This window comes from Ambystoma mexicanum, chromosome 3q, assembly GCF_040938575.1.
Source record: "Ambystoma mexicanum isolate Mex_15411 chromosome 3q, UKY_AmexF1_1, whole genome shotgun sequence".
NCBI classification, from domain to species: Eukaryota; Metazoa; Chordata; class Amphibia; order Caudata; family Ambystomatidae; genus Ambystoma; species Ambystoma mexicanum.
This window is the reverse complement of record NC_090926.1, coordinates 871,476,988-871,491,395: the sequence shown is the minus strand read 5'-3', so window position 1 is coordinate 871,491,395 and position 14,408 is coordinate 871,476,988. Positions and strand designations below refer to the sequence as shown.

The following is a 14,408-nucleotide window of genomic DNA, read 5'->3' as shown; positions in this document are numbered from 1 at the left end:
TCAAATGTTGGAGTCACGGAAAAAATCTGGTTCTACGCTGATGATCTGTTATTGGTTCTTCAAAACTTGGAGGTTTCTCTCCCATGCCTGATGCAGATTTTAACCAACTTTCAAAAAATCAGCAGGCTACAAAGCTAATTGGCTTAAATCAGAGGTCTTGCCACTTACTAACAGATGCTATAAAATTCGAGTCATTGGCTTGGGTTTTAGATGGTGTGATGTTAGACTACGTTATTTAGGTATTTGGTTGACGCCATCTTTTTATAATATGGTTGAAGAAAAAATGTGTGTTGTCTGCGATTACTGTAAAACGGAACTGAAAGGTGGTCGCTTCGTAACTTGTCAATGTGGGGCAAGGTCAACGCCCTCAAGATGAATTTGGCTCCAAAAATAAATTATATTACTGGTATGCTTCCTCAAAAAATTTAAAATCAGTACTGGCAGGACCTGGATCGTATGATTCAAGAATTTATATGGGACAGGAATACCGCCAAGGCTTAGAATTTGGAAATTACAGCTTCCAACAGATCAAGGTGGACTGGGGGTTCCAAATTTTGAGGCAGATCACTTGGTCCTTTTTGCAAAAATGTTTATTCCCTTCCTAAATGAGGTTCCAGATCCTTGGACAATTGTGGAATCTAGTGCCTTTGGCCTTCTTGGTCCTGAAGCTTTACTTTCTACAAATACAAAAGATTGTGGCTGTAAATCTATTGTGACGGGATCTTTACGCACTGCATAGTGTGAGCTGTTACAGCGACTGGGCAAAGATGCGTTTAAATGCCAAAGGGCATCCATTTGGATGAATCCAAAGATCAGCGATAACACCAATACACTTTTTTGGCCTGGCTGGTTTCTCTGTGGTATTAAAAAGATTTGTGATGTGGGTATAGATGGCCGTTGGATGACGGCAAATGAGGTTAGGGACAAGTGGGACTTTAAGGATGTATCCGACTCCACCTATAGGCGTTTGAAGAAGTCAGTGGGGGAAGTTGAATGGACAAATACTTTGGATTTGGACATCTTTCTTGCTCGTCCAAAGAAGGGTGACGGTGGGCTTGCAAGAAGATTGGATAAAATGATGGTGACACATTTTAAAGGTAATGACCGGTTCTGGGAGGAATGGAGCAGAAGGATTGATTTTGATATTTCGCCAGAGAATTGGCAAGATATTTGCAGAAATGTTGCTCTCTGTTCGCTTAATTTGGGTGAGAGATCGCGACAAATTTAAATTTTAAACTGAGTTTATTGGTGCCCAGAAAGATTTACAAAAAGAGATCTTTCAAACAGTGATGATTGTTGGGGCTGCTTACATGAAATTGGCACCTTGGAACACATGCTGTGGAGTTGTTTACGTGTTCGTAATTTTTGGGTGGTGTTTGTGAGGCTTGTGTGAGGATTGTGGATCTGAATCTGAATTTAGATTTCAAAACAGTGATATTGGGAGATGATTCTGGGTTACATGAACTCAGTCCTGCTCAGAAGAAATTGCTCTTCAGGGGCTCGATTGTAGGCAAGCGACTAATTCGCCGAGGGTGGAGGATAAACATGGCTCCTTTGTTTGACGAATGGGTTGCACAGACTCCCGAAAGTGGAAAAGATGAATTATAAATTGAAGAATAAATTGCCCGAGTATGACAAAATCTGGGTAAAGTTTAATGATTTGCTATGATTTGTTCCTGGTTTTTTTTTTTTTGGAGAGGGTTAAAGCACTTTTATGATGTAATGTAATATTTGTTTCGATGTATATTGTTCACTTAACTTGTTACAGTTTTATTTTATTATTTATATCAAATATAAATGAAATAAAAAAATATGTGTCTCAAAATGATCAATCAATTAAAAACTCCAGTCCTTTCATTATTGAAAGAAGAACTAAAATGATGAGGGAAACAGATTACTCCGTTTCTGGGGAAGCTCCTGGAAAAGCTGGCCATCTCTCAGCTTAACCTTCATTCCAACTCTGCTGGCTCTCACCAAGCTGGTTTCAGAGCCATCAGAAGCAAGGAAACTGCTCTCCTGAACATCCGTGAAGACCTGCTCTCCAACCTTGACTCCAACATTCCCTCCGTCCTCATCCTACTTGATCTCTCCTCTGATTTCAACACAGTCAACCATACTATCTTGCTCAATCGTCTCCATGGCAACCTGTGTATCACCAATCAGGCTCTGGCCTGGCTGACCTCTTTCCTTTCTGATCGACCCTCCAAGGTACAACTTGGGTCTGTCCTATCCTCTATCTCCCTCTCTACCTGTGGTGTTCCCCAGGGGTCTAACCTCTCGCCCTGGTTTTTCAACCAATACCTGGCAACTCTCGCCTACTGCATTTCCATTCTCTGCTCTAACTTCCAGTGGTATGCTGATGACACCCAACTCATTTTCAGGCTTCCCTCAGACACTTCTTCTCCTTCCCTCATCTCTAATTACCTAATTGCTATTCAAAATTGGTGTGCTGCCAACAATCTTTGTCTAAATGCCAACAAGACTGAGATCTTCCTCATTGGTACACCTTCACCATCCTTGCCCCTCACTCTCTGGCCGGCCTCCCTTGGCCCTCCTCCTGCCCCCACCTGTGAGGCTAAGAATCTCGGGGTCATCTTTGACTTCACACTTTCCTTCCCCGCACACATCTCTGACATCTCTAATAAGTTAAACTTCCTACTGCACCTTCTTAGAGGTACTCTGCCTTTCCTCTCCTTCCCTCAGAAGCTCACTGTCTCCCAAGCTCTGGTTCTCTCTAGGTTGGACTACTGTAACGGCCTCTTCCTTAATCTATCTACCTCCACTCTCCGCCCGTTACAACTAATCCAGAACAGGACTGCGAGACTGTCCTTGGCCTGAAGCCCTGGGATCGTATCTCTCCAGCTCTGAAATCCCTTCATTGGCTCCCAGTGGATGTTCGGATTAAATTAAAAACCACAAGGCATTCTGGGGCCTGAATCCAAAATGCCTTCAACTATCCCTCCACTGTCAATCCCTTCGCTCCTCTACTTCTCAAAGAAACGAGTTGGGGGCAGTTCTCTGTCTTCGGCTGGGGCGTCTCTTTGGAACAGCCTCCTGGCCACCTTGAAACTTGAGGAGAACCATCTCCAGCTCCAGAAGCACCTCAAGCCCTTCCTCTTAGCTTCTGCTTTTGCCCCTCTTCTCCCCTGCTGATCTGTTTTCTCTCTTGGCACCGTGCACCTGGCCACCCCTTTCCTTCATCCCAGGTACCTGCTCACCCTGCCTTCCTCCTGCACTGCCTCCGGGCCAACACTTGCAGTGGGATCTGTATCTATAGCCATACAGTCCCCCATTTTTCTTCTGCACTTATCAGATATATCCTATCTGACTAATCATGCACTTGCCACTTGCTGGCTGCACTACCACTTTTCATTGCCTGTATTTATTTATTTCACTTATTATTTATTCTGTTCTCTCCTCTGTTCCGCACTTTCCACTTCTCCCCCTTCCTTGCAAATTCCCCCTTTTCAATGCACTTGCACGTTCTTAATGTCACTGGACCTAGTAAGATCGTTGTTTTTGTTCGCCCTTGTTCCTCTCCCTTTGCCTGGTCACGCTCTGAAACACTTGTGTATGAGCGCGATATAAATAAAATATCATATCAGATCATAAGGTTAATTGCGACAGTGGAATGGGAAGTCATCATGACGCGAGCTGTAAGTTCATCAGTGGCCATCTTTAAAAACGTAATCCACTTAAAATCATTATAAAAGAAGTGCCATCCATCCCCCAGAAGATACAAAAAACATGTTTCGGTGGAAATTCCGCCAGGATGCTCAGCAGTAACAGTAATTCTGTGTGGCGGAATTACCGTCATTCTTACCGCCAGACACGTAATGAGGGCCAATGTCTTTAGTTTGGGTGTTTCCAAAAATTGGCTGCCAAAAATATGGTCCCTTTCAAAGTCACAGCGTACGCAAATGTCACAAAATATTGTTTTTCTAAAGTCAAGAATGGAGAGAAATTCACCAATTCTCCAATGACTATAACAAGAGATCAACAACTGATATGTTTGCTTCACATTTGGATGATGGCATTGCCTTCCGCGGAGCTGAGGTTTCATTTTGTATTATTGAAGCCTAGATAAAAATTATACATAAGAGATATAGTTCATAAGATAAGTAAAATATGTCTGCTACAAGCCAGAAGCAGCAAAGCACATCCCATAGAAGGAATTGGTGAACAGTCATCTACATACCCCCATCCGGCTTCATGCCTTCTACTTCGCTCTTCAATTTTGAAGCATTTTCAGAAGCAGAGACCTCATCTTCAATATAGCTTTGATTTTCTTGATATTTCAGAGAAAAAAAAGAAAAATATAACAGCATTGTAACATAAGTGGGGTTTCAAAAACAGCACAAAATCACAATCTACTGTATACATCCCAAACATCCCAGAATCTGTCTCTGCAGTCTGAACCAACTCCCCTTTAGTCCAAGGACTCAATGCACATAAGCTCTGAAATACCCCTTCATTCTTCGTGTGGCCATCCAGTCTAGAAAAGGTGCTGGTACACGTTGTTACCGGTCCCTTATTTCCAGACCGGCATACAGGTAGTGACACCGACTGAATGGTATATCTAGTATTTGTGAATTTTTTATCCAAGATGCACCCGATAAGTCAGTCAACTCCCTGAGAGCATCCTTACATCCTTGTAACAGTGATAGTTTGGTTAAACTACTAATAAATAAGGAACTTAGAGTGTTTTGAGGTCATTGAGATGCATACCACACAATATGGGCATCAACATCCACAGTTTGACAGAACACACTGTGCGGTAGTTCATGAAATTTATGCAACACTTATCTTTCCTGAAGAACCAGCAATATTATCTTCCTCCTACCAAGAACTATCTTTAGATTGTACCAATTGGTGGGCATTCAATTCAGTTAGCCATTTTAATCGTATTGGCAATGAATGAGGTAACCAACCAATAAGAGACGGGGTGTTGGCTTCCACCACAAATGCAATACTGCGGAAGCAGGTGATGGCTCGTTGCCAATTTCTCCATCTGGTCCAGCATTACCACAGGCGACTCTTCCACTCACCTCTACTGTGCAGACAATTCAAATACAAGTGCAATACAAGGGTGTTTCCACAGAGGCCCTTTAAAGCAAAAGCCAATGAACGACACTTAGATGAATGGCTGTGAGTAGGCTTATTAAAGAAATGACCTAGGCACTGCACTTCACTGGACCGGCCCTTTAGAGAACATTGGGAATCCTTACAAATTTGGGGGTATTTCAGCGATAAATTCACTGAAATACCACTAACCGGATTTACCAGTGGCAGTTATTGCTGGTAAAATAGTGGATTTTCCTCCAGTTTACCCCTGGGGGAAAACCCTCCACCTCAAAGCCAAAGTTGTAGTATGGCAGTGTGGTAATGGGGTGGTAATGGTGTTACCTCCAGTTTACTGCACCATCATATTGGTATTGTTTATTTGTAAAGCGCCTATACACAAACAGGCAGACGATCTTCAAGGCATGGTACATTCAGATCGTGTAAGTGCAGAGACAGGTGCAGGGGAGGGGGACAAGTGCAGGCGGGGTGGGGAGGGACCAAATGAGTCCAATCAGTCAGAGCTGGGGTAAGTGCTGAGAGATGCCATTCTCATTGGTCAAATGACCAAGTGCAAGTGAGGCAAGTGAAAGGCCTGAAGGCAAGTGCGAGAGGACTGGCGAGGGTACCAGGGACCTGTGAGACTCTGAGGTACACCAGGCTGCCAGGAGGGAGAGAGGGATAGAGCGGAGAGCGAGGTTAGGAGGATAGAGGGAGAGAGAGAAGGAAGAGGAGAAGAGGTATGTCTTAAGTAGTTTCCGGAAATTAAAGGAATGGTTCGCCTAAAATTTTTATTTCAAAAATAGATGGGCAATATTAAAAAAAAATATACTCGCTCTTTTTGTTTAAATTCCTATGTAAAATTTTGAGCTATTCAAGCTCAAAATTTGCAAAAGCAAGCACATGGGCGCATCCATTTTGTGAAATGGATGCCCGCCTGTGCTGGCTTTTGCTTTTGCGGCACTAATGAAGGAAAAGCCAACCAGCTGTAGTAAACAAAAGCTACCACTAGGTGGCTTTTCCTTCATTGGTGCTGTACGAGGAGGAGGGGGGCCGGAGACTACAGGCAGAAAAGCTGCATCTCGGTAAGTGCTATTTTTTTAAATAAAAATAAACACTAGCTGCGGTTTTTTGTCTACGTTTTCCAGGCTGGAGGAGCCCGGAAAACTTAGAAATAAAACCGCAGCTTTAAAAACGTTGTATATTATTTTGTATTTAGCTTCAAAAGCTACCGCAAACATAAATACAACGTTATTGTGTTTGAAAACGCTGCGGTTTTTCTTTCCAAGTTTCTCAGGCTCCTCCGGCTCCTCGCCCCAAATGGGAAAGCAGATTTAGGCAGAAACACAACGCGGTTGTGTTTGAAAACGCTGCCGTTTTTTTTTCCAAGTTTCTCAGGCTCCTCCGAGCCTGAGAAACTTGGAAAGAAAAAGAAAAACTGCAGCATTTTCAAACACAATAACGTTGTATTTATGTTTGCGGTCACTTCAAAAGCGACCGCAAACATAAATACAACGTTTTTAAAGCTGCGGTTTTATTTCTAAGTTTCCGGGCTCCTCCAACCCAGAAAGCATAGAAAAAAAAACGCAGCTAGTGTTTATTTTTATTTAAAAAATAGCACTTACCGAGATGCAGCTGCAGCTTTTCTGCCTGTAGTCTCCGGTCCCCCTCCTCCACGTACAGCACCAATGAAGGAAAAGCCACCCAGTGGTAGCTTTTGTTTACTACAGCTGGCTGGCTTTTCCTTCATTAGTGCCGCAAAAGCAAAAGCCAGCACAGGCGGGCATCCATTTCACAAAATGGATGCGCCCATGTGCTTGCTTTTGCAAATTTTGAGCTTGAATAGCTCAAAATTTTACATAGGAATAAAAAAAAAGTGCTAGTATTTTTTTTTAATATTGCCTATCTATTTTTGAAATAAAAATTTTAGGCGAACCATTCCTTTAAGGAGATCCGGCTCAAGACAGAGGGCGGTAGGGAGGCTATTCCAGAGGGAGGCCCCTCCAGAGGATAAAGATCTCCCTCCAAATCTCTGCATGGAGAACCAGCTCACTCGCAGAAGGTTGGAGGTAGATAAGCGGAGGGCTCGGAAGGACAGTATTTAGGTAGGCATTGTTGTAGATAGGTCCCAGGCCCCAGAAAGCCTTGTGGACAATGCAGAGGGTCTTGTACTTGATCCTTGCAGCCACAGCGAGCCAGTGGAGGGATTTCAGCGTCGGAGAGATGCAGTCCCTGGGCTTGAGGCCAAGGATAAGTCTTGCGGTTCTGTTCTGGATGAGTTGCAGAGGGAGCAGAGCAGAGGCAGAGAGGTTGAGAAAGAGGCTGTTGCAATAGTCCAGTCTTGAGAGAACCAGGGCTCTCGAGACAGTGAGTCGCTGGGGGACGGTGAGAAAAGGAAGAGTACCTCTGAGGAGGTGCAGCTGGTAGTTGGACTTTTTAGAGATGTCTGAGATGTGAGTGGAGAAGGAGAGAGTGCAGTCGAAGATGACCCCAAGGTTTTTTGCCATGTATGTTCCTTCTCTTACCCAGGATTAATATATCGGCTGCGCTCAGGCACTCAATATAAACTCTAAGATTTTACAGTTATATCATAAGTGCCCTGCATATTGCTGTTGATTAACTGTATTTTTCTACAATATTTTCCCTGAAGAAACATTCCCGGTTACAATAGCAAGGCACTACACGAATGACATCAGTAGAGTAAGGTGGCCACCGTGAGAAGTTGCTGGGCTTCTGCAGTTCCGGGATTAAGCCTTTATAGGGGATTCATCATTAAACAGGGTGGGCCTCATTACGAGTCCGGCGGTAACCGCGGCGGTAAAACCACCTGGTTACCGCCGGACTCGTATAACCATTCCGCCTCCGTGATTCCCGGAATTACCGGGGCATTAGAACCCTGGTTTTCCGGGAATCACGGAGGCGGAATGGTGTTAATCCCCATTCCCATTGAGTCCTATGGGACTCAATGGGAATGGGGATCATGGAAACACCGGCAGCATCTCGTAATGCTGCCGGTGTTTCCTCGTCCGGCTGCAGGTGGGCGGTGTTAAAACCCGCCAACAGGAGTTGTGATCGCCCGGCATGGAGACAACGGTGGCGGCGGCTTTACCGCCAACCGTTGTTTCCATACCGGGCGATTTGTAATGAGGCCCGGAGTGTCTTCCCCCAGCTGGACTGTAGCATGAAAATCTTGAGGGCTACTCCCCCTGCTTCTTTAGGGCTGCCTCCCTGTATGTGATTCCTCCCCTCCTTTATTCTCAAACAAGACAATGGATGTCTCACTGATATTATCATGCGTTATTCGCATAATGAAAGTAGCTGTGCACTTTCTGCAGTACCTCTCCCACCACCACAGTCATCATTGTAAACCTAGCTGGCAACATTTCATTAGCCGCTACACAGCTCGTGTTCACCTGCAGGACGGGTAGCTCACAGAGTTAGATGTTTGCTGCCGAGATCTGTTTCCACACTGCATGCCACATGTTTAAATCCGAGATCTTCTGGGGTTAATAATCTGTGTACTATTGCATGATGTACGAGAGGTAATTCCGCCAAAATCTTAATGAGGCCCCAAGACTTGGCTTGGGGTATAAAATAGGTCACAGCCAGCCTATGAATGGTTTTGGTGCTTTGGTGGCGTAAGCTCAACCATTGGTACTGTAAATGTAATTTAAAAAGAGAAGAAACGGGAGTTCGTGAGCAGTGTATGGCGTTGGCTTGGCAACTTGCAATGCTTGGCTATGAAATTGCCGAAGCACCAGCAGGGCCTTGACTCTCTCACACGCCTCTGCTGGGGAGGTGTGCATGCAACGAAAGTGGGGGCAAAATGACTGGATTTAACTAAATGCACATTAGATTTTCATTTGTATGCACCAATGCTTTTTGTCAGATGAACTCCTGTCAGAGTATGTTTAAAGTCCGAGCAGGGTGATCTGTGGCAGAAGGAGATTGAGGCAGCCAGGCAGGTCTCTGGTTTACGAGGCAGGCGCGCTGCCCTTGATATTAGAATGTAGAGGGGAACCCACACTTGCTCCTTAAAGATCAGTAGGAAAGGTTGGCAGCACAAGGGCAGAATCTGATCTGCAACCTAATAGAATAAGACTGTCGGGAACACAATAACAATCGGTTAAAAAAAAAAAAAGGTCCCGCTCCCAAAATCCCATATGCACATATAGTTAAAGCTGGTTAAACGATCATATTCATAACATTTTTTTTTAAATCGCCCGGATTTTGTAAAACCCTTTTAGCACATAATGCTGGGAACGTACACACACTTATTCCATTAGCATTAAAAAGGGTTCTCAGCCTGGAAATGGTAAGAAAAGCACGTTGCAACCAACACACAGGTAGGATGGTCAAATGTAATTACTATTATTTCCCTTGCACTAGCACCCACAGGCAACGTTGCCAAATATGCAGCAAGTGCTATGGGCACTTAAGGGGTCTTAACACACTGGTGGGACATGGCACTGAGAGTACCCTGCACCAGTGCAAGGTGATTTGGGCACTGCGAGGAAGGCTAAACCAGCGAAACCAGTGCTGTGTAGCGATGAAGGGGTCTTCTGGGAACATAAGTCGTGAACTGCCGATTGCACACGCTTTACACACAGCACGCATATGAGAGACAGCAGCTGCCCCAGCCCTCCCGGCCTCGCACAGGCACCTGCTCGCCAGGAGCGTGCATATGAGAGACAGCAGCTGCCCCAGCCCTCCCGGCCTCGCACAGGCACCTGCTCGCCAGGAGCGTGCATATGAGACAGCAGCTGCCCCAGCCCTCCCAGCCTCACACAGGCACCTGCTCGCCAGGAGCATGCATTTGAGAGACAGCAGCTGCCCAGCCCTCCCGGCCTCGCACAGGCACCTGCTCGCCAGGAGCACGCATATGAGAGACAGCAGCTGCCCCAGCCCTCCCGGCCTCGCACAGGCACCTCCTCGCCACGGAGCGTGCATATGAGAGACAGCAGCTTCCCCAGCCCTCCCGGCCTCCCGGCCTCGCACATGCACCTGCTCGCCAGGAGCGTGCATTTGAGAGACAGCAGCTGCCCAGCCCTCCGGGCCTCGCACAGACACCTGCTCGCCAGGAGCGTGCATGAGAGACAGCAGCTGCCCCAGCCCTCCCGGCCTCGCACAGGCACCTGCTCGCCAGGAGCGTGCATGAGAGACAGCAGCTGCCCAGCCCTCCCGGCCTCGCACAGACACCTGCTCGCCAGGAGCGTGCATATGAGAGACACAAGCTGCCCCAGCCCTCCCTGCCTCACATAGGCACCTGCTCGCCAGGAGCACGCATATGAGAGACAGCAGCTGCCCCAGCCCTCCCGGCCTCGCACAGGCACCTGCTCGCCAGGAGCGTGCATATGAGAGACAGCAGCTGCCCCAGCCCTCCCGGCCTCGCACAGGCACCTGCTCGCCAGGAGCGTGCATATGAGAGACAGCAGCTGCCCCAGCCCTCCCGGCCTCGCACAGGCACCTGCTCGCCAGGAGCGTGCATATGAGAGACAGCAGCTGCCCCAGCCCTCCCGGCCTCGCACAGGCACCTGCTCGCCAGGAGCGTGCATGAGAGACAGCAGCTGCCCAGCCCTCCCGGCCTCGCACAGACACCTGCTCGCCAGGAGCGTGCATATGAGAGACACAAGCTGCCCCAGCCCTCCCTGCCTCACATAGGCACCTGCTCGCCAGGAGCACGCATGAGAGACAGCAGCTGCCCCAGCCCTCCCGGCCTCGCACAGGCACCTGCTCGCCAGGAGCGTGCATATGAGAGACAGCAGCTGCCCCAGCCCTCCCGGCCTCGCACAGGCACCTGCTCGCCAGGAGCGTGCATATGAGAGACAGCAGCTGCCCCAGCCCTCCCGGCCTCGCACAGGCACCTGCTCGCCAGGAGCGTGCATATGAGACAGCAGCTGCCCCAGCCCTCCCAGCCTCACACAGGCACCTGCTCGCCAGGAGCATGCATATGAGAGACAGCAGCTTCCCCAGCCCTCCCGGCCTCGCACAGGCACCTGCTCGCCACGGAGCACGCATATGAGAGACAGCAGCTGCCCAGCCCTCCCGGCCTCGCACAGGCACCTGCTCGCCAGGAGCGTGCATATGAGAGACAGCAGCTGCCCCAGCCCTCCCAGCCTCGCACAGGCACCTGCTCGCCAGGAGCGTGCATTTGAGAGACAGCAGCTGCCCCAGTCCTCCCAGCATCGCACAGGCACCTGCTCGCCAGGAGCGTGCATATGAGAGACAGCAGCTTCCCCAGCCCTCCCGGCCTCGCACAGGCACCTGCTCGCCATGCAGCACGCATATGAGAGACAGCAGCTGCCCCACCCCTCCCGGCCTCGCACAGGCACCTGCTCGCCACGGAGCACGCATATGAAAGACAGCAGCTGCCCCAGCCCTCCCGGCCTCGCACAGGCACCTGCTCGCCACGGAGCACGCATTTGAGAGACAGCAGCTGCCCAGCCCTCCCGGCCTCGCACAGGCACCTGCTCGCCACGGAGCACGCATATGAGAGACAGCAGGTGCCTGTGCGAGGCCGGCCCTCCCGGCCTCGCACAGGCACCTGCTCGCCAGGAGCGTGCATATGAGAGACAGCAGCTGCCCCAGCCCTCCCAGCCTCGCACAGGCACCTGCTCGCCAGGAGCGTGCATTTGAGAGACAGCAGCTGCCCCAGTCCTCCCAGCATCGCACAGGCACCTGCTCGCCAGGAGCGTGCATATGAGAGACAGCAGCTTCCCCAGCCCTCCCGGCCTCGCACAGGCACCTGCTCGCCATGCAGCACGCATATGAGAGACAGCAGCTGCCCCACCCCTCCCGGCCTCGCACAGGCACCTGCTCGCCACGGAGCACGCATATGAGAGACAGCAGCTGCCCCAGCCCTCCCGGCCGCGCACAGGCACCTGCTCGCCACGGAGCACGCATTAGAGAGACAGCAGCTGCCCAGCCCTCCCGGCCTCGCACAGGCACCTGCTCGCCACGGAGCGTGCATATGAGAGACAGCAGCTGCCCCAGTCCTCCCAGCATCGCACAGGCACCTGCTCGCCAGGAGCGTGCATATGAGAGACAGCAGCTGCCCCAGTCCTCCCAGCATCGCACAGGCACCTGCTCGCCAGGAGCGTGCATATGAGAGACAGCAGCTGCCCCAGCCCTCCCGGCCTCGCACAGGCACCTGCTCGCCATGCAGCACGCATATGAGAGACAGCAGCTGCCCCACCCCTCCCGGCCTCGCACAGACACCTGCTCGCCACGAGCATGCATATGAGAGACAGCAGCTGCCCCAGCCCTCCCGGCCTCACACAGGCACCTGCTCGCCAAGGAATCTCTAAGCTTCCCATTAGCCCAACACGTGTTGTTGCTACAATGACATGCCCGCCCTGCCAGGTTTCCATGGCGACGCACTGGTTCCAAGTGTACATGCGATTCGGGAGTAATCTGATCAGCTGTGTCTTTTCAAGTGCGTTTCCTTGTCATCTTTGTTTATTACACAATGTGTATTACAGGTCTTAAATCGCTGAAAGTAAAGTGGGGTTAACTAGAATTTTCAGGTTGGCATCATCTTGCATTCTGGGACTTAGTTTACTATTCATGATGCGAAAATTAAAGCTGCCACCCCACGTCCTCCTTTTTGGATGTAGCCAGACTACCACTAGTTCCTTTTTCCCACTTCCACCACTGTCTTTACCTTCATCACTGCCCCCGCTACGGCTGCCCCTTCCGGACATAGGAGAATTGATACGTTTTTAGTGGGTATTGTTTCGGCTACATGCTTGCCGGCCGAGAAATCGGAGCCTGATCAGAACGACTGCAGTTTATTACCCTGTGTATGACAGCTACTATGCAGAAGGCGCGCTGCGCCGAGCAAAACGCTTGCCGAGGATCCGTGCTCGGCTGGCACCTAGCAGGCAGCGTGCTCAGTTATTTCGGACCACAGATTTCCGGCGAGTCGTAACACAGCGGCGGAACAGGGTAAGGTAACCAGTTCCTCTAGGAAACCCAAGACATTTACCTAAAGATGTATAAAAAGTAGCGGCTAGCTGCACTCATCTGGCCGCCTTACTAACACAAGCTGGAACTCATGTTCTCTGCGCTCTGCTTTCTCGACTCGAATAGCGCCTTGACTTCCGAGCGAAGAATAGGTCCATATTACCTGGGGACCTGCCGCACACCACTCATGGAGTGTGGGCATTGTGAGAAACGCTGCATTGTTGCCAAATATGCAGCAAGTGCTATGGGCACTGAAGGGGGCTTAGCCCACCGGGGAAACATGGCACTGCAAGTGCCCTGCACCAGTGCAAGGCGATTTGGGCACTGTGAGGAACGCGGAACCAGCGAAACAACGGCTGTGTAGAGATTAAGGGTTCTTCCAGTGCTGGACTAAGAAGCAAGCTGCACCACTGCACCGCACCGGTATCCATGGTGCATTGGGAACGAAAGGAGCACTGCAGCAGGAGCACATGTGCTTCAGGGAATGCAGGGAGTGATGGGCCGTTGGCATATGTGTAGTGGGTACGGTGAGGAGCTCTGTGCAGGTGACGCATGCTATGGGTAGAGCATGGAGTGTTCTGCACATGGACAGAGAGTGGGACCAGTGATGCACCCGAGCTGTGCTGCTGCAATGAGGCAGTAATATGCTTGGCCGTGAATTTTCAGATGCATTTTCTGTTTCTGTAAGCACGCTTTGAGCCGCAGATCTGGAAATGACAGGCCCCGGGTCCATTTTTGGCTGATAATGACTTCTCCAGATTGACCCTTGCGTCCAAAAAATGCACCATACTTCCCCAAACTAGATCGATCTGTGCCGTCTTCCATATTGACATTATCGTGTTGCTCTGTTTACTCGCAATCCCCCACTTTTTTGCCAAATTAGCAGACTTGTGGGATGTCTACTGTAGTTCCAGGAATAAAAACTGGTGGGAACAGATGTCGTGAACTGCAGATTGCACACACTTTACACACAGCATGCATGTGTTATGTTGTTATATTATAGTGAATTTGTATAGCGCTTTAAAAAAATAATAGCGCTTTATGTACCATTGGTATGATCTCAAAGCACTGTTGGTTGAATGCCCTCAGAGACCACGGTCCGTATCAGTTGAGAGAGTAGTGTAACACACAGTGCTTGGGTGCACTTGGTATGTGAGCAGCCAGAGTGGTTTTTGCGGTTTGGCTGCATTGTTTCGTGGGGTATAGCTGCATTCTACCAGGCTGTTGAGGTGTTTTATGAGCGATGGGTGCATGTGTGCAGCTAGGCCGAATTGATCGAGTGGTGTAGCTGCGTTGTATTGTTTGTTGATGTAAAGAGGAGAGTGAGCATAACGGTATGGAGGACCGTCTGTGGTTATCTCCAAATTTCTATCTCCAAAGTT

The 14,408-nt window shown here is 49.4% G+C and overlaps 1 protein-coding gene across 9 annotated transcripts in view; it reads right to left on the bottom strand.

Moving 5' to 3' along the window:
• LOC138583059 (uncharacterized) overlaps positions 1–14,408 on the bottom strand; it is a 433,873-nt gene that overhangs the window by 102,483 nt on the left and 316,982 nt on the right. For all 9 annotated transcript variants that reach the window (XM_069654971.1, XM_069654972.1, XM_069654966.1 and 6 more), the window contains one exon: positions 4,199–4,288. In XM_069654971.1, coding sequence (XP_069511072.1) covers positions 4,199–4,288 — 90 coding nt within the window. The remainder of the gene's footprint in view (positions 1–4,198; positions 4,289–14,408) is intronic.